Source organism: Neodiprion pinetum, chromosome 1, assembly GCF_021155775.2.
Source record: "Neodiprion pinetum isolate iyNeoPine1 chromosome 1, iyNeoPine1.2, whole genome shotgun sequence".
NCBI classification, from domain to species: domain Eukaryota; kingdom Metazoa; phylum Arthropoda; class Insecta; order Hymenoptera; family Diprionidae; genus Neodiprion; species Neodiprion pinetum.
This window is the reverse complement of record NC_060232.1, coordinates 20534026-20554393: the sequence shown is the minus strand read 5'-3', so window position 1 is coordinate 20554393 and position 20368 is coordinate 20534026. Positions and strand designations below refer to the sequence as shown.

The 20368-nt window shown below is 38.1% G+C and overlaps 1 protein-coding gene and 1 long non-coding RNA gene across 2 annotated transcripts in view; one reads left to right on the top strand and one right to left on the bottom strand.

The window, feature by feature from the left end:
• The window catches only part of LOC124220724 (uncharacterized), a 330320-nt gene that overhangs the window by 222737 nt on the left and 87215 nt on the right, over window positions 1-20368 (top strand). The gene's annotated exons all lie outside the window — the stretch shown is intronic.
• The window catches only part of Vps8 (vacuolar protein sorting 8), a 170417-nt gene that overhangs the window by 68734 nt on the left and 81315 nt on the right, over window positions 1-20368 (bottom strand). Inside the window, exon 7 of the mRNA XM_046629809.2 lies at window positions 11312-11452. Within this exon, the coding sequence (XP_046485765.1) occupies window positions 11312-11452 (141 nt within the window). The remainder of the gene's footprint in view (window positions 1-11311; window positions 11453-20368) is intronic.

Below are 20368 nucleotides of genomic sequence, written 5' to 3'. Positions count from 1 at the left end.
TTTTACCGGATTTTTTTCAATATATTATACATAATTTTTGAGTGTTTAATTGATACGTTATATGATTCTTCATCTATAACGTAATTTTCGAATTTTTGCCAATAACGTATTACGTGTGCCACAATTTCTAATCATTCCTTCCCGTGTCTCCATCGTATATTTGAATTTTTTTTTCACAACTTTGCACAATAATGAACTAAGCGAGAGCTGTTAATATGAGCTGTCAATACCCTCTGGCTGTCACCTAAGCGGTAATTTCAGGCACATGGTTAAGTTTGTTTTATGCCCTTACCATACATGTTTGAGAATATTTCAGGACGGACTTTACTCGGAAAAATATTTGTAAACAAATAGAACAAGTGAGAACAATCATTTGAAGATTAAGGGCCTTAGGAATGTTCCTCAAGTGGCCTGGAAGGTGTCTGGGCATCGAGGACTCAGGATTACAAATCTTACAGTCCTCTGATGGCCTAGCAAAAATTACGGGGCAAGTGCGTCGGAGCAGCCTCAAAATGCACTCCTTCTGGGTTCCTTAGGCGACGCCTCTCCGCCACAGCCGAGGAGCTTTACAGGGCCCTTCGAACCCCTCGAATAAGAAAGTTCCCTTAGAGTTCGCTTCCAGCTACCCTCGTCTTCGGGCACCCTCCTCCAGAAGAACCATTTCCATCACCGGTCTTTCCTCTACCAGGCATATTTGAAATGAATAGCTTTGTCAGTTTGACGCAACTTATTCCATACATACATATTCTTTCACTTTCAAACTCTTCCCGTTAATCCCGAATCCTTATCAAAATTTCTACTTTCACACAGTACTATCTTTAAATTTCTAACACCATACCTAATAAAGCCTTCGAGGCTTCAGCTGTCAGATTCTATGTAATTTATGGTTTCTGAGATGAAATCACGTTGAAGAACTTTTTTTTGTTTTTTTTTCCACTGACCGACTAATCAATTAGGAAAACACGCCTGATTGGTCAACTGCAAAGTTCACGTTGTGCGGTTGCAGTTCTGATATAAATGGGGACACCCTGTAATGAAGCAATTAGCATCAGGTTGGCTTAAACCTGATGTAATAAACTGTAGTGTCTACGAAACGTCAGCAAAATATCGTTCTCCAACGCGGCTAATTTATTTATCTCAAAACCATTTTTATAGTATAGGGAAAATAGATATATGTCAACGCTATAAAGTATTTCATTTGGCAAGGAGATTGTAAATCAAAATGCACACAAAATACAAATTCGGGTACAGGTGATAAAAGAAATTAGAGTCGATGTGGTCAGGGCGGTTGAGTCACGAAAAGATTAAAAACTACTGACTTTCAAGGCCATACAGGTGAGGACTGGATACATGTATTCTACAATCTCTACAACCCTATAGGATAAAAACGAATATTACTAACTAATTCGTATCAATATTTTCATACATGCGTATGTATGTGAAAAAATGATGGATTAAAAATAATTAGAAAGCTATGCTTTTAATATCATCAGCCACAGAATATTCAAAACTCGAATGCTTAATAACGTGCACCACAGCAGAGGAAATGTAGGACAAGTTAGTTACCATCCACGAGGGGAAACCGGAATCGAACAAGCTGATGTTTCAAAATTTGTCAGATGTCATCGAATAAAAAAGTGATGCTATATGTATATGGCACAACTTTAGAATATGGCTCGACAGCGCGTAGACATCGGAGAAAAAGTATCCGACTCGGCTGTAATGGCAAAGATACTTGAAAGCCTACCCAGTAAATTTAGTGCGCTCATAACGGCCTGGGACAGCGTAGTCCCAGAGTATCAGATATCGATGCTGCAAAAACGGCTCATAAGACAGAACAATCGTCTATGACAAGATGATGCTGGAGCTAGTGTACTAGCCGTCATGACATTAGCTAAAAGGAAAAAGGTAAGGATTCGAACAAGAGATCATTAGAAAGGAAGCCTACAAGAATCGTGTGCTACTATGGTAAGAGAAAGGATTACATCAAATGAAAATGTCGGAGGAGAATCCGAGACGAGAAAGAAATGGGGAAATCTGTTACGTTGGTAACAAGAACCTCTGCTAGAACAGCAGAGAGCGTTGATAAAGGTGAAATAACGAAATAAAATATACCGATTGGTGAGCTTCAATACCTGCTCAGATTGGAACAGAAGGAAGGCCTGGCTTATCGATACTGAAGCTTCTCGACATATCACATTTAGAAAAGAATGGTTAAGTGATTACCGTTAGAGTGCACGCGACATGGTGACTCTTGGAAACAACAATGTGTGTGCAATTCAAGGTTGTGGCGCAGTAAAAATCAAGTCTCATAAACAATAAGTGAGAAGACAGAATATTGCAAAATGTATTGTATGTGCCAAAACTAAATAAAAATCTGTTTCCGTGGGTGAATATACGAAAAAGGGTTTGAAGCAAAATTTAGTGATGAATACATTAAAATACTATCCGAAGGAAAACTAATCGCTTAGAGGGTCAGGCAAGAAAACAATGTATATAGGATGTTTATCAAAGTGATAACGAACAGTGAAGCGAACGCGGTAGCAAGTGATATAAAAGGCATAAAAGCCTAACAAACGTGCGGGCACTTAACTGAATGATAGATAGTGGACTTGTTCCAAGTGTGAAGTGTACGGCAAATGACAGTTACTTTTGTAAGGTCTGTCAACTTATAGGCAAAGTACATAGAATATTGTTTAGCAAAACTGAAATTCGTGAATCGACATACAGTACCTCGGAAATTCTTTCACAGTGACGTGTATTGACCAATGGAGGTTGGATCACTTGGCGAAGCAAAATATTTTGTCATATTCATCGACAATAATTTAGGGTGCTTCCGCACGGTGTACTTTATAATACACAAATCAGAAGTGTTCGATCGATTCAAGGATTTTGAATTTAGCACCTGGTGGTGACAAGTTAGTACAACCCATCAAGAGACCAAAAGCCGACAACGGGAGGGAGTATGTTAATCAACAGATGATGCAGTACCTGGCAAGCAAAGGGAAATAGTTGGAAAATACAGCTCCATATAGAGGAGATCGGAGCACGACGGACCGTTCAAAAAATGTGGTAAAAAATAATAATTTCTTTTAATATTGCGTTGTTGTTGAAGTTTTGTTAAGCATATATTAAATGAAAGTATGCAACATTCTTTTAAGACGAACAAAAAATTATTTAAAGATTTTTTAAAAATGATACACTTCTCGCAAAAATTAAGGGAACAACAAAATTTTCGAAATTTTTTGGTGATTTTCAACAGGCTGTATTTCAGTGAAAAATGGTCGTACAAGAAATAAAAAAACAAAGCTTTTGAAGCTTGAAGACTCTAGTTTTTGAATTTTTTGGTTAAAAATTTTTCGAAGCACTATTAGCCATGCAATCCTTGGATAAAGCACGAAGAAAAAATTTTCAAAATTTTTTACATTTTTTTTTCGCTCTACGGGCATGGAAAAATTTTTCCGAGCTAAACCAATGCATAGGTCGCATAGCCTGTTTATTCAGCTTCAAGATGCTTTTTTTTAAACCTCGATACGACCATTTGTCTTCGAGATATCGAATTTTGAATGCCAAAAGATCCTTTTTCACTCAACTGCCGATATCTCTGGAACTACTGGTCGCACAGCGAGCCGAAGGGCAGTTTCTTTTTCTGCAGAAAATTTCCTACAAAAATCTGTCAAGGTTGATGTCAAAAAAAATTTTTTTCCACCTGTAGCGTTAACGTGAAAAAAGAGCAAAAAAATGCCATTTTGCCTTTTTTTTGGATAATCGACTGTATCTTCGTCAATATTGGGGGGAAAGCTTAGGTTAGAAGAAAATTTTACAGCCTAATGTACCCTAAAGGTCCCTCTAAATCGGTAGATCGATCGGTTCAGGTTTTTGTTTCTTAAGGGACCTTGTTCTCTTAATTTTTTCAAAATTTCAATCAATCGGTCCAGGAAAACCGCTGAACCGATCGATCTACCGATTTAGGGGGACCTTTGGGGTACATTAGGCTGTAAAATTTTCTTCTAACCTAAGCTTTTCCCCCAATATTGACGAAGATACAGTCGATTATCCAAAAATTCCTTAAGAAACAAAAACCTTGTTCCCTTAATTTTTTCAAAATTTCAATCAATCGGTCCAGGAAAACCGCTGAACCGATCGATCTACCGATTTAGGGGGACCTTTGGGGTACATTAGGCTGTAAAATTTTCTTCTAACCTAAGCTTTCCCCCCAATATTGACGAAGATACAGTCGATTATCCAAAAAAAAGGCAAAATGGCATTTTTTTGCTCTTTTTTCACGTTAACGCTACAGGTGGAAAAAAATTTTTTTTGACATCAACCTTGACAGATTTTTGTAGGAAATTTTCTGCAGAAAAAGAAACTGCCCTTCGGCTCGCTGTGCGACCAGTAGTTCCAGAGATATCGGCAGTTGAGTGAAAAAGGATCTTTTGGCATTCAAAATTCGATATCTCGAAGACAAATGGTCGTATCGGGGTTTAAAAAAAAGCATCTTGAAGCTGAATAAACAGGCTATGCGACCTATGCATTGGTTTAGCTCGGAAAAATTTTTCCATGCCCGTAGAGCGAAAAAAAAAATGTAAAAAATTTTGAAAATTTTTTCTTCGTGCTTTATCCAAGGATTGCATGGCTAATAGTGCTTCGAAAAATTTTTAACCAAAAAATTCAAAAACTAGAGTCTTCAAGCTTCAAAAGCTTTGTTTTTTTATTTCTTGTACGACCATTTTTCACTGAAATACAGCCTGTTGAAAATCACCAAAAAATTTCGAAAATTTTGTTGTTCCCTTAATTTTTGCGAGAAGCGTATTTTTGGTAAAGGCCATTTGCTGCGAAATATTAATTTTTTTCATCATACATATTAATAGAGATAAATGATTTATTTCATGCAAGTGAATGAAAGGATGCACAATTACTTGTAAATAAAAAAAAAAAAATGCAAAATTTTTGGAGGGGGTCCATCGTGCTCCGATATGTTTTTTTTTTTTTTTTTAAACTATGGCTTATCATTTTGAAAATAATGATGCATTTGTTTGAGATAGATCAAAACAACTTGTACCCAGTGCTCAAAAGCCACAAAAAATAATTAACGGTTTAGGATGTCCGTCGTGCACCGGTCTCCCCTACAACCCAACAGAACGGGAGGGCCGAGAGATAGATAGATAGATAGATAGATATTTTATTATGCCCTAGAATACTTTGGGGCAAGAGAAAAACTACGTATAAAATATAAATAATATGCATAAGTATAAAAGTAATATAAAATAAAATAAAATGAAATATAATATAATATACAATAAAATAAAATAAAATCAAATAAAATGTAATATAAAATATAAAATAATAAATTTTAGATAGAATAAAGTAAAGTGAGTAGATTAAATGAAAAACAGAATCAAATAAGCGAAATAAAATAAAACAAAAATAAACTAGCACTACGCAATACTATAACTTAGGTAGTATAAAGATAGGTTAATTAACTAATCGGGCTAGCTAGGGCAGAAACCTCATTAGATAAGAAGTACTCATACACCTTAGCCTTGAAAACAGCACATGAGGACGAGGAAGTAATGTCAGGAGGAAGAGAATGCCATAGGTAAACAGCAGTGAGATGGAAGGAGTTGCGGTAAATGCAAGTTCTATGTAGCGGAATATGAAAAGTATTAGCCATGCCCAGACGTGACGAATGACGAGTATAATCATGATGTAAGGGAAATAGTTCACGTAAGTACGACGGGGCATGGTTATGCAGAATATTATAAGTAACTATAGCTACAAAGTACTTCCTCCTGTTTGACACTGACAGCCACTTCAACCGTAATCGATACGGGGTGATATGTACATCACCACGTAGATCAAAAATGAATCGTATCGCACTGTTTACCAATCGCTGAAGTTTTAAGTCAAGCTCGTTTGACAAATCATTATAAACAACATAACAATAGTCAAGTAAAGGAAAAATTAGAGTAGAGACTAATTTTATGCGAAGTTCAGTTGACAGCGAGTTCTTGTGATATTTTAATCTATGAAGTGTGAAATTCACTTTGCGAGATATTGTTGTTACATGACTAGCCCAAGAAAGATTTGCTTGCAATATAACTCCCAGATTACGAGCCTCTAGTACATAAGGTATAGAGGTCTGATTTATTGCCATGACCGGCAATAGTTTAAAGTCGATGGACTGAACGTTTGCTCCACTACCACAAATCATTACAGAAGACTTCGCTAAATTTAATTTAAGGCTATTTTCATTCGAATACTCAGATATCTGGTTGATATCATATAGTATCTTAGCTAACCCTACATTGAGCTCTGACCGGTGACAGAGAGAGAGAGAGAGAGAGAGAGAGAGAGAGAGAGAGAGAGAGAATCTTATTCCGGTAGGAAGTACAAGTTCAATGCTTTACGCGGCAAGACTTCGAAATCATTTCGAAGTCTATGTGAACGGAAGCAATAAACACATCACGTATATGTATACTGAACATGTCAACTCAGGATATTACGCAGTTCGAGATCTGGATGAAGAAGAGACCAAGTACAAAACATATGCGAATGTTCAGGTCAGCGGCGTACAAACTCATGCCAACTCAACTACGAACAAAACTAGATCCGAAGGAAAAGAACGTAATATTTGTTGGATATCAGAATGACTCGACAAACTATAAAATAAGATCCTGAAACTTGACGAGTGACGTAAGCAGGAGATGTAGTTTTCAATGAAAGCGAAATCACTCAATAATCCCTATCAAAATTGAAGGAACAATGCCACTTGATCAAGTGAAAAAAGAAAATAATCAAGCTGAAGAAAATGAGCAAGAAGAATTTCAAGTTGCCCAAGAAAACGAAGAGTACAAGGCTATCGAACAAAATGATGTTTAAGGTGATGAGCGGGCTGGGGCAAGACATAGTCAGATGGTGGATTGAAACATGAAACAACTCAGAGATTCGTCAGCAATTCGATTACTTGCGAGATGCCAAGTAAATCTTTAGACCAGGCAATAGAGATTTTTACCTGACAAAAATGTTACCAGGATACCGATTGTGCTATCACAGCGAATACAGTCCATAGCTATATTCTGTTATGTTTTCGACTCGCAACTCTCATTTATTAATTTGCTATAAACATTTAAAACCAATAAAATCCCTGTTTTTTTTTTTTTTTGTTTTTCATGTGTAAAATCAAAAATAATGAACAAATATTGATGCTTTGAACAGACGAATTGTAGAGAATCAAAATACGAAAAAAATGAGCGCTGGAACGATTCCATTGCATTATCATTAACGGAGAAACGCCAGAATACCGAAAAATCAGCATTTTTTCAAAAATTATCAATGCCGCTATTTTTTGAGTTATAACGTGAAGGTGCGGATATTGAACAAATTGAAGCCTGCCTACCCTGGAATGGAGAGAGGGCTGAGAAGGAGACGGCTTGCGAACTAACTCTAACTAGCAACGCTCGTAAGTCAGTCAATCAATCAACACACCGTTAACGCGACGTGCTAGATCTTCCAAGTCAAGGACTGTCAAATGGTGTGTGAGTAAAGCGTGCCACCAAGGATAATATTTTTCAATTTTACCACCTGCATTGGGATTATACTCCGGATTGTTGAGGTAGCAAAAACTGTTATTTGGCATATAACATTATGTGTCAGGAGTCAATTGCCCGCTATTCTCGCTCCTCTTCCCACACGTTCCTTGAGATTATCAAAGACTCCTCGAACGTTAGCCGTGCCGCCAGTCACGGACACACGATTCTCGGGCCTAATGCAGCTAGCTACTCGACAACTATATTAGTTTGGTTCGGGACTAGGTACAATTTGGTGCCGGCGAGTCGTGGATCACTGGCGCAATACGGCCCGTTTGTGCCCCTACACTTGTCTTCGTCGTTTTGCCTAACGATTTCGGATAGGGTGATTTGATTATTTCCGTCACAAAGTATAGTACTACAAAAGGTATATTCTGATTTTGCGTTAAAATGCTACGAAATAGATGAAAAATGCTTGCAAACATGACTGAAAACAGCTGAACGCGTGAAAGCGGTTGAGCAGTGGAGATAGAACAGCATTGCAGACACGAGGAAGCGCGGATGTGTGCAGTAATACAAGCGCACTACGCACAAGTTATAAATCTTTATGTATACGCGGTTCCCTGCGTTTGCTGTTCTATCCCCATCACTCAACCGCTTCCACACGCTCGTCCATGTCAAGTCATATTTGCAAGTATTTTTCATCTATTTCACAGCATTCTAACGCAAAACAAGATTATAAGTTTTGTAGTACTATACTTTTACTTTCAAAACCTGTTTGGAAAATTGAAATCGGATCATTTTGGACGAATGCAGCAAGATAGTACATAAACAACTACTAATTGCAATCATGCAAAAACCAACTATTCGACAACGCCTGGGTTGTGCACACATTAAGTACCTATTAATCTAAGTACCTATTAATCACTACTATCTGCCGGAGAGCCTGCACTACAACTTGAAAAATGGCGGCGCTATCAATTTTTGAAAAAACGCAGATTTTTCCAGTTTTACAGATTTTTCTCCGTTAATAATATTCTGATTGAGTCGTTCTAGCGCTCATTTTCTTTGTTTTTTGATTCTCTACACTCGTCTATTCAGAGTATCAAGATTGCTTCGTTAATTTTTAATGACAAGGGGATGAGGAAAAAAACACAATTTTTTGCTTTCAATTGTTTATAAAAAGTTTGTAATTTATAGCTTTGAGTCAAAAACATAACAGAATATAACTACGGATTGTATTTCCTGGTAGTATTTTTGTCACAAAATCACTCATTTTCTGCTCTATTCCTTTGGTCTACTTCCCGTGCAGAAATTTATATCGGCAAACAACATTGTGAAATGAGCCGGCATCGCGCTAACATCTGCAAACCGATCTAATGGGTTCACACTGCTTTTTTAGTTGGCTAGAGATCGGCACGATGATGGCAGTCGATGTAATGGTTATCTATTGGTATTCAGTATTGGTCCGGTTGTGATGTGGACCGGCAGTCAATGTACCGTTCGAGTATCTGCACACAATACTGGTCGAACACTGGTTGTAAAGCGGCTCCCCAAGCAATGTTCCAGTATTGGCGTGTAATATCTGCCAAATGTTGGCCGTAGAGCGTCTTCCCAAGCAATGCTTTAGTATCGCCGTGCGATATCTGTGCAATGTTGGCCGTAGAGCGGCTTCCCAAGCAACGCTCTAGTATTGGTGTGCGATCTCTATCCAACGTCGGCATGAGATTTGCAGCCGATGCCACCCACGTTCGACGTTGGCTCGCGATATCTGTCCTACGTTGCCGTCAGAATTGAAGCCCGCGCCACGTTTAGCCGTTGGCTCAGGGAATCTGTCCAACGTTGGCCCTACCGCGGAGGATAATGCACGGGTCCAGCTTTGGCATCCAGTATAGATATAATTACAGCCGTACGCTGGCAGCGAGTGCACCGGCTGAAGATGGGCACACGATATCGAGCCAGCACTGACCAAAGTTGGCTACTCAATATCTCAAATTTCAATTGCCAATGTAATCAACAGTGTCTATCGTATCGACTGTTTGGACTGTGATGAAATACATATTGAGCAATCCTCTTAACACCTAAAAAGTAGGATAAGTGGACATGGGTCGAAAATTAAATGTGGTGATCCAGATAATAGTGCTCTTGCATCGCATTCTTTAATGTTAGGTTACAAGTTTGACTTTGATCATGCATCTGTTGTTATCACAGAGAGCAATTACTACAAAAGAAACATCAAAGAAATGATTAACATTTGTAGAAATAACAACATAACATGTAACCGAAAATCTGATATTCAGCATCTAAGTCATTTGTATCATGATTTAATTTAGTTCTTATGTTCCCACCTCTGAAAATTTGACTCTTGTTGTCATTGATCAAAATCAATAGTGAAACTGTGTATCGACCTGATCTAATCACTTCCGCTGAATACAATACCTTAGCCTGAAGGATGACAAAATATTTTGTAAGTAATTTTAATTAATCCAATCTTTCCGAATTTCTTAGTATAAACCATTTTTATGTATTTACTTGTAATCGTAACATGAATATCTGCGATGTTCTGTTATTTATTGTTTAGAATTATCGCTTAAAATGTATATAAGCCCTCATGAGTCATGTGATCCGATTTAAAAATTGTGATTTACAAAATTTAAACAGTTGCAAAAATACGTTTTTTCATGTGAAATTAAATTTAAAAGAAATCGTACACTATCTATTTTTTAAGAGTAAGAACAGGGCTGACCTTAAAACAGACACACAGAAACTGATTGGATACAAACTGCCACCGAGGAATGGAATTGAAAATCAATCAAACCAGTGATAGGCACTTACGAGCGACAAATGATTTATCAATATTATTACTCACATTCTGAGATGAATTTTGACCTCAATTCAAATAAATAGAATTAAAAAAATAAAGTTACTGAATAATGAATTTTTTTCCTTTCGACCCAATTTTGTATGGTGCAAATCAACGTTAAGGTCAACTAAGTCAAAGTGTCTTATCTCTACGGTAAATAACTCATTCTGTGCATATTTCATATTTGCTTTTTAGAAGTTCATGAAACTGAATTCATTTAATCGCGTTTATGTCAGGACTATATTTTCAGGGATCCAAAAAATTACTTGCGCATTAGGTTTTATCATTTCGTCCTTTGGCAGATATATTCTTAGATTTATTATCTCAAAACTACTGTAAGGAACTAAAGCTCCGGTGAATATAACTCATTTCCCAGACTGTAACATACCAAAAATTTTACCAAAAAAAATTTAAACTGTTAAAGTAATGGTTTCAATGACATACAATGATAATACAAGTAGCATCAATTACCAAAAATCAAAGCTGTTACGAAACTGAACACGCAGTCTTATATATCAACGAAAAATGCGGTTAGAATAGTATATAGTAGATAATGTGGATACGGTTTTACATGTTTATATGTTTTTCATCGGTTTGTGACGTATGTTTTAGTTGGAGACGCAATAATATTCCAGCAAAACTTTTCAAGTACTCAAGTTAGAAAACGAGATGTTATTCTATAAAAATCGCATTATAACCACTTACGGCATCCGGAAGGTTAACTGAATTTCGCTAGTTTTTTTCAGAGTAGCTACTGGGTGATTAATATTACATATGATACATATGATATGTACAAAGGTAAATATCGAATCGATTTTGAGTATGGTTGGTAAACATGTGCGAAATGCATTGGGCCTCTTATTCATTTCCCTCGTTGCCAATTCGTAATATTAGATTAGGGATTTGTAAAAGCACTTACTTGCAGTGTTAAGTGGCGTAAACGTTCAGTCCAGGTTCTTATGCAAACTGCGTGAAGGCTTTTGGTTCCGAGTAGTAGCAGTTGACTGCCAAAGGCGATTACTGTATTATAACAAGCTCTTTCACCCGCCAACGCCATTGCCTGTAAAGAAATTATCCTCAACTATGTATCAGAATTTTTTTGTACAAGTCCCTCTTGTGAGTCTACACACTATAGCATATTTTCTACTAAAACAGATAGTCGATATTCTCATATTTTTTTCACAAACAATATTACGTGATGTCGACATTTATTATTTATTCTAATTTTATTGAATTTTCATATGTATTCAAACCATTGAAACTACATACCCAAACTGGTAAACAGTGGTGGTCAAAATGATGTTGAAAAAAGTCATTTTCGGTGGGGGGGGGAGCTAGCTTTCCGGTAAGCTGACCCCTCCAATTTTCAAAATAGTTTATTTTGTAACAGAAACGAGATCGAAAATTGCATTTTGTGGCAGTGCAGAGCTTATAAATAGCTCTTTGATTTGTGGTTTTTTCGACTTTTTTTTGAGCACTAAAACTCAGATTACCAGAGAAATATCTTTTGCCAGAGTTTCTGGTTTTAATGAAGCTATCGTCAACAAGTTTTTTGACTTAATAATTGAATTATTAGACAAATGTAATTTTCAGGCAAGTCGAATCTATAATGATAACGAAGCCAGCATTACGACTGTTCCAAATTGTACGCCGAAAGTCGTTAGTTTAAGAGGAAAGAAGCAGGTTGGAGCACTGACATCGGCTAAACGAGGAGAAACCATTGCGTGTGTATTTTATTGTAAGGCAGCTGGGAATTTCATTCTGCCTCTAATGATTGTTTCCCGCAAAAGAGAGAATGTGGCACTAATTTATGGATGTCATCCCGAAACGTTTCCTGTCTATCATCCGCCAGGTTGGCAGGAAACTGAAACGATTTGCCCAAAATGGTTAGATCACTTTAAAAAGTATGCTAAACCAAGTAAAGACGATCTAGCCCTTTCAATATTAGATGGCCATGTTACTCATGTCAATAATGTAGCTCTCATCGAAGCAGCAAGTAGCAATACAAGGAGAGTTCTACTTACAAATTCCTGTTACCGACAGTTGCCGACATCCCCGTACTTAAACCCTTCGCCGCGATAACGCCACAGTCTGCCGTACCGACTTAAGGTCAAAAACGTGCAACCTTACCGACAATCGTATCAGTCGACGGACAAAATCGCACTGCTTTACCGACAATTTTTGTCGGTCGAAAGTCAGAATCGTGCTGCTTTACCGACAATCTTACCGACCGAAGGTCAAAGTCTCTATATTATGCTCGCGTGCCAACGGTGGAGGGTGCAGCGGGGGGCGTGTATTTTTTTACCGATCTGAATGTCGGTTACCCATCCCGCATTGTTTTTCCACAATAAGACTGCTGATGTGTAATATCAATCACCTCACATACTTTTCCCACGCTATCAACCACGCGACATTCCAAAATTAATCCACTTACCCGGATGCCGGTTTGATATCAACCACGTGACATTTTTTCCGTATCAAATTTCAAATTGATGTGGTGGGGGACGTTATCAAAGTTAAAAGGGAAAACTTCAACGCCAGTCTAAAGCTGTTCTTCCTGCAAATGAAAAGTGCTCTACAACAACAACGTGAAATCTAGAACATTGAAGAAGCTCAACATCTACTGGAAATTGGAACTCAACTAAATCAACTCACAAGAGATTTTGAGCAAACACGAATTAATAGTGACGATCATGGACTTCTCAAAACTAAACGAAATTGCGGGGCTGGAGACGTATCTGCCGTTGAAAAAAGTTTCGGACCTTGAAGCCTACTTCGAATACAGAGTCAGCGGTGTTCGTCGGGTTAAAACGAAATTTAGTGATGAGATCGTTCTAGATTGGAGGACTCGATCACGGCTCTTCCACCAAATCGACTGACGAAAGCTCTCCAAGAAGATGAAGATATATTCTAGAAGATGGTGACACCAAGTAACGACACTCGGTTGAGTCTACGCTATCTGGGTGGGCCATATAATCAACTCGAATTTGTTTATGTGTAATCCGAGTATCACATACACATATTTTATACCATTTAATAGTAGAACGTTCAATATTGCATAAAAAATATCGAAAATTATATGTATTTGTCACTCTGCGCTAAGCCTGTCCCCCTTTACGCCAACAAATTTTTGTAATAGTAATTTGAATCGCGTTTTACAATCTAATAAAGTGCTATTCTGAACACCAATGCCCAAAGACGAAGGTTTTTAAGCTGCGTTTGAACCTCGTAACTGTAACGTGAACTCTACGATGAGGTTTTAGCGAACTCAGTCAAGGATAGAGTGCAAGGTCGACCAACATCTGAGTTAGCGTACGTTCAAAGCCGCAGGTCATACGGAGTTGGATTACTATCGCTCTCGGAATGTAAAACATGATTAAATTGGTTTATAGATTAGTCAAGGATGAGATGCAAGGTTCAGACGCAGTTGAGATTTCGTTCGACAAGTTTTTATTTATTTTATATCATGTAATTGTTCTAGTGCGTACTGCTCCACGCACACGGACGGCTTCGCGCGCGCACACAAACATACGTACAGCTGCCCCATAAAAAGGACGCTCATCACTGCAAATGATCATTAAGTATCAACTTGTCAAGTATACGTAAGGAAAAAGCTAAAGATTTGATCCACGAAGTGTTTGAGATTGATCGATATTATGGAATCGGCGTACAAAATCTTGGGCAAATCATCATGAACAGCAGAAATTGATAAATGGATAAAAGTCGGAAGTCAAAATATTCGGCTTCTCAACAAAATTTTGCGAAAGACTTCAACAATTAGAGAAAAGACAAGAATTATCACAACGATCGGACCCTTGAAAGAGCTCAAGGAAAAATTCAAACGTCTTCAGAAAGCGGGTGGAGGTACGCGGAAAGAAAGAAGAAGCCATCAAATTCACTGGGTAGATTTGGAATCAGCTTTTGAGGGAAGAATTCGAACTAGATCCATCGTCAATTTGAAGCATAAAGATGTGGAGAGATTTCTAGAAGACACAAAGGTACTGGCTATGACAAGACTAAAAAACGCTTCAAAGAAAGCCAGGAGCTTGAAAGCCAACGTCATCCTGGCTTGTAAATTTGAAGTTAGAAAACATGATCACACGGTGGAAGAGATAAAATTTTTAAATACGAGAAATGAAATCATCCTCCAGACAACGGATATTAACGAATGGTTCATCGAAAACGCGACAGAGCGTTTGCTGAAAAAGTAGAAGATTTCCAGGAAAAGGATTCAGGCTGGTCGTTTGTTGAAATTATAAATCTTGCCGTCAACATTAAAAAGTATACGCCATTACGAGGTGGTCTGAATACCCACACCCCGTTACCCAAGCATATCAGTGATAAAAAGGCTGGAGTAAACAACGATCAGAAACAACGACTCCTACTGCTTTCTTTGGTCGGTCACCGCAGCTCTGTTCCCAGCCGACAACAACAATCCCAACGCGACCAGCTCGTACCCGCATTTCAGTTCAGTGCTACGGTATGATGGTATAAAGTTTCCTATTTCTCTGGACAAAAACATCATTTCAAAAGTTGAGAAACTTAACGGATCTTCCATCAACGTTTATAGTATAGACCAAGGTGATCGGAAAAAAGTGAAATAATACCGATTCACTTAAGTCAGAACGAGTCCGATAAACTTGTAATTCATCTTTTAGCCACATAAACTGAAATCACTAACAATGACGATGATGTTGATATGGAAAATTATGAAAATAATAGAATCTTTCATTTTATTCGTATTTGAAATCTGTCCCGATTAACAAGTTCTCAAATTGCTAACCGTAATGGTCGTACTTGTTTATGTGATAGATGTTTGACTCACTTTCAATCTGAAAGATGTTTAACAAAGCACAAAGTTTATTGCATGAGTTTGAACGGGACCAAAGTTGAATTACCCACAGAGGAGAAAAAGATTCTGAAATTCGAAAGTTTTAAGCACAAAGAAACCGTTCCGTTTTGCATTTACGCGGATCTTGAATATTTGCTGCAACCTACTCATATTCAAGTGTCAGAAAATAGAACAATTTACCAGAACTATATTCCGTACAGCAAAGCATGTTACCTCCATTGCGCCTTCGACGATTCCATTTCAACGTTCAAAATTAACCGTGGAGAGACTTGCATTCAATGGTTTGTGAATGAGTTGGAGAAATGGGCACATTCGTTACAAGCATATTTCACAACTGTTGTACTCATAGAACCGCTCAATTGCAATCAGCTTAACGAATTTGATTTATCAACGGTGTGTCACATTTGCGAAAAACCGTTCACGCTCGAAGACGTCAAACATCGTGATCACTGTCATTTCACTGGAAAGTACCGTGGTGCTGCTTACCGAGGCTGTAATCTAAATTATCAGAACTCACATACTATCCTTGTGATATTCCATAATCTGTTAGGTTCGGATTCGCATTTTCTGTTTAAAGTTTTGACGACAACTTTTAAGGGTACTATTCAGCTTCTACCCGTTAATAAAGAAAAGTATATCTCATTTACAAAATTTGTTAAAAGAACGGACCTACAGTTTAGATTTATAGATTCGTATCGTTTTATGCCCAGCAGCCTCGAAAAATTGGCAACGTATTTGAATGATAATCAAAAGACAATCACACGTAAATTTTGCACTAGCTCCGACAAATTTGAATTATCAACCAGGAAAAGTGTTTTCCCGTACAAGTATATGGATGGTTGGGAGAAGCTTGAGGGCGTTCAGTTACCGCCCAAGGAAAACTTTTATTCGAAATTAAATAACCAAGATATTTCGAATAAAGATTACGCACACACGTGTAAAGTTTGGCAAGCTTTTGTTCTCAACACGTTGGGAGAGTATTCAGAGTTATGTTTGCAAACTGATGTTTTTCTATTAGCTGACGTTTATGAAAACTTTTGGCAAAATTGTTATGCAACGTACAACCTGGACCCGTTACATTATTACGCTGCGGGCTGTCGTTTGACGCAATGCAAAAGTATACGGACATCGAGCTCGAGCTTCTCACCGACGTAGATATGACTATGTTCATAGAAAAAGGAATTCAAGGTGGTGTGTCCCAATGCTCTAATCGGTATGCAAAAGCGAATAATAGGTATATGGGAGATGCTTTCAATCAAGAGCTAGAGGTGTCGTATCTTATGTACTTTAACGTCAACAACTTTTACGGTGCTGCCATTAGCTTTGCTTTACCGTGCAATTCCTTTGAATGGATCTCGAATTTCGAGAAATTTGATGTTTTTACATCTCGGACGAAGCCGAGTTTGGCTACACATTAGAGGTAGACATGGAATATCCTGAGGAACTGTACGAAATGCACAAAGATTTGCCACTTCGCCCGGAGCACTACATACCTCCGACCTCAAGTAACAAGCAACCGAAATTGACGACCACGCTACTCTCCAAGCGAAACTACATTATTCATTATTGCGTTATAAAACAATGTTCAGAGTTAGGTTTAAAATTAGTTCAAATTCATCGAGTTCTCAAGTTCAGACAAACACCGTCGCTTAAAAAATACGTAGATTTACACACAGATTTGAGAAAAAAAATCAAACAATGAATTCGGGAAAAATTTTCAGAAATTAATGAATAACGCTGTTTTTGGTAAGACAATGGAGAACGTTCGGAAATACAGAGATGTTAGATTGATTGCGAAATGGGGTGGAAGGTATGGTGCTACAGCTAATACAGCCAAACCAAATTTCCACAGCTGTACAATCTTTAATGAAAATATGATAATAGTTTAAATGCGTGAAACAAGAGTTAAACTCTACAAACCATTGTATGCAGGCTTCTCCATTTTAGACCTTTTAAGATCCTTTATTTACGATTTCCATTATAATTATGTTAAAACGAAATTTGGACATCAGGCAAAATTGATGTATACCGACACGGATGGTTTAATATACTACTTTACCGTCCCCGATATTTATGAATGCATGAAACAGGACTTGGATAAATTTGATACTTCCGATTATCCACCTTATAATGTTTACAGAATGGCTCTAGTTAGCAAAGAAGTTCTCGGCCTGATGGAAGATGAGTGTAACGGAAAAATAATAACAGAATTTATTAGCTTGAGGGCGAAATTGTATTCGTTCACAGTGATGGGGAAGGATGAGGATAAGAAACGAGCTGAGGGTGTGAAAAGATCGCTATTAAAAACTGTTGAAAAAGTAGTTCTCGCACGTCGAGCTGTGCAAGCGCGAGCATACATGAGTAGTGTTAAGGCGCCGGAGCGCACTGTTTTTCACCAATAGTGTTCTCCGAGTATAGTTAGTTGGCTGTAATACTAAGCATAATAAAGACGTACTTTTGTTGACCCTTATTACAGTGTCATATACTTTTCTTAAAACTACACCGTTCCGATCTCCTTAACCAAATAACCCAACAGGTTATGGGCCCAGACAAGCAGCCTGCGAAAAGTTCAGATTGGTAAAGCGAGAGAACGGTGGTAAGAAAGTGTGTATTTCGAGTTGTTTTTCTTCTTGTCGGTCGCCATTAGTGTCGCGGTGTACCGGTAATCGCGAACGTAGAGAAAAACTATCAAACGAAAATGGCAGAACCAACTCTGTTTAAGAACATCAAAAAGTTTGATGGCTCGAATTTTCAAGCGTGGAAATTCCGAATGGACTCAATGCTCATCGCGAGCGCGATTCAAGATGTCGTAACGGGCACGCGAGTGATGCCGGCACAGGCAGAATCGGCAGACGGTAAAAAGTGGGTGAAAGACAATGCGACGGCCATGTGCATTATTTTGTCCTCAATTGAAGATTCCCAGCTCGACTGTTTGCTCAACTGTACAACAGCGAAGGAATTGTAGGATTCACGAGCAGAAATCAGCGTCGAATAAGATATTCTTGCTACAAAAATTTCATGGCCATTGCATGGATTCGAACGAGTCAGTTGTACAACACGTGTCCCACGACAAAATATGGCGTCTCAACTGAAGGATCTGGGAGAGGTGATTTCAGACACGGCCATCATGGCGAAGGTTCTAGGAAGCTTACCGTCGAAATATGATGCTCTCTAGACAGCGTGGCACAGTGTATCCGAAGCTAGCCAATCGCTAGAAAACCTGCTCGAAAGATTGCTAAAAGAAGAGAGAAGAATCGGAAGTGACGATGACGTCACTCGAGCGTTAGCCCCTGCAAGTATTGGCGGGAACAAAAAGAAGAAGTTCGCCGCAAGTGAAACAAAAGACAGCGAGAAAAGCCCTAAAAATAAAAAGTCAGGTGAGTGCTTTTACTGCAAAAGAGAAGGGCATTATGTTCGTGATTGCCGTGAAAAGAAACGGGACAAAGACAATACCGGCAATAGTTCAAATGGATGTGCGTTCGTCGCATCGTCAAGTGTACGAGGACTGAAACAAGAGAAATTTGAGACAGTGACATCTAGTGAAGTCGTTGAACAACTCTTGGAAGTCGATACAAGTGCTGTCTGGATTACCGACAGTGGGGCCTCGAGACGCATCACTTACCAACGAGACTGGTACAGCGAGTTTTATCCGAGAAGTGGCGAGACGATATCGCTCGGGGATAATGGAGTGTGTGATGTTACCGGTAGTGGCACTGTGCTCATTGACAGACTTTTGAATAGTAAATGGTATAAACAACAGGAATTAACAGGAACTTGGACTATTGATAAACGCAAATCATTGATTCCGCAACTCTTGTGGACTTTGTTATGTGGGTCAAACCAAACAGTATTTAAAAAATAGGATTTACCAACATAGGAATAGTTGTAGGAATGTTAAAATCTTGGATGAGAACAAAACAGCGCTGGCCGCACATTACTTCGACTCGGGTCATGGGTTTGATTTTGACAAAGCGAAGATCTTAGATTTAGAGAATAACTGGTTAAAAAGATCGGTTAGTGAAATGGTTTGGATTAAACTTAATGACACGGTAAACAAGCGTACTGACACCCAGAATCTGAGTGCAATGTACAACGAGATTTTATCGGTTTATAACGATTATCTTGGTGACGCACGTTAGTTTTACTTTATTTTGAATGTTTAGACTATTTTAATGTATTTAATTTTGTTTTGACTCAGATATTGTAGAAATGTTTTAGAGTATTGTTTTGAATTCCCGCGGCGGTGAATGTGGGAAACAAGGGCGCTTCATTCGCTTACTGTTTCCTCATTTATGTATATTTTGAGGTTGACTGCGGTCGACAGTTTATTTACATGTACAAGTCGGTTCTGTTAGCTGCGTTCTTTTTAATTAATAAATTTTTGAATTTTGTTAATTATTTATGAGGAGCCAATGAAGTTGTATAAGAAGATTTATATTGTTTACGCTTATAAATTGAGGTAAATTTATTTGCTATTAATTGTATAATCTTGTTATATGTATTATGCGTTGTGTTTAAAATATTTTGTATTTATATGTATGTTTATAGACGCCTGAAGAAGGCCAAATAAAATGGTCGAAACGTTGCGGAATCAATGATTTGCGTTTATCAATAGTCCAAGTTCCTGTTAATTCCTGTTGTTTGTATGATATATCATGGACGTTAATATAATGGATAGTAAATGGTATGAAGCGCGAATAGAAAACGTGCTTTACGTTCCCAAAATCCGAAAAAACTTGTTTCCAGTTGGCGTGTGTACTTCAAAAGGATTTGATGTTGTGTTCAAAGGAAAGCAAGTGACAATAAATCATAACGGTGAAATTTTCGGTGTCGGTGTGAAACAAGAAAATGAAATTTACCGAATGCTCTTCAGAGCGAGAAAATCGAGCGAAACAAATGAGGCAAATGTGTCAACAGTGAACTTGCGTGTTTGGTATGAACGCAGGGGACGTGTGAATAATAAAGTGCTGCGAGAAATGGCGCAAAAGAGAATAATTCGAGGTGTGAAACTGACAGACGTTGACAATTTCTTCTGTGAGTCGTGTGCTCTCGGAAGAGCACACAGGCTTCCATTCAAGAAGAACAAGAGAAAAGGGAAAAGAAAGCCCGCAGAATACATACATT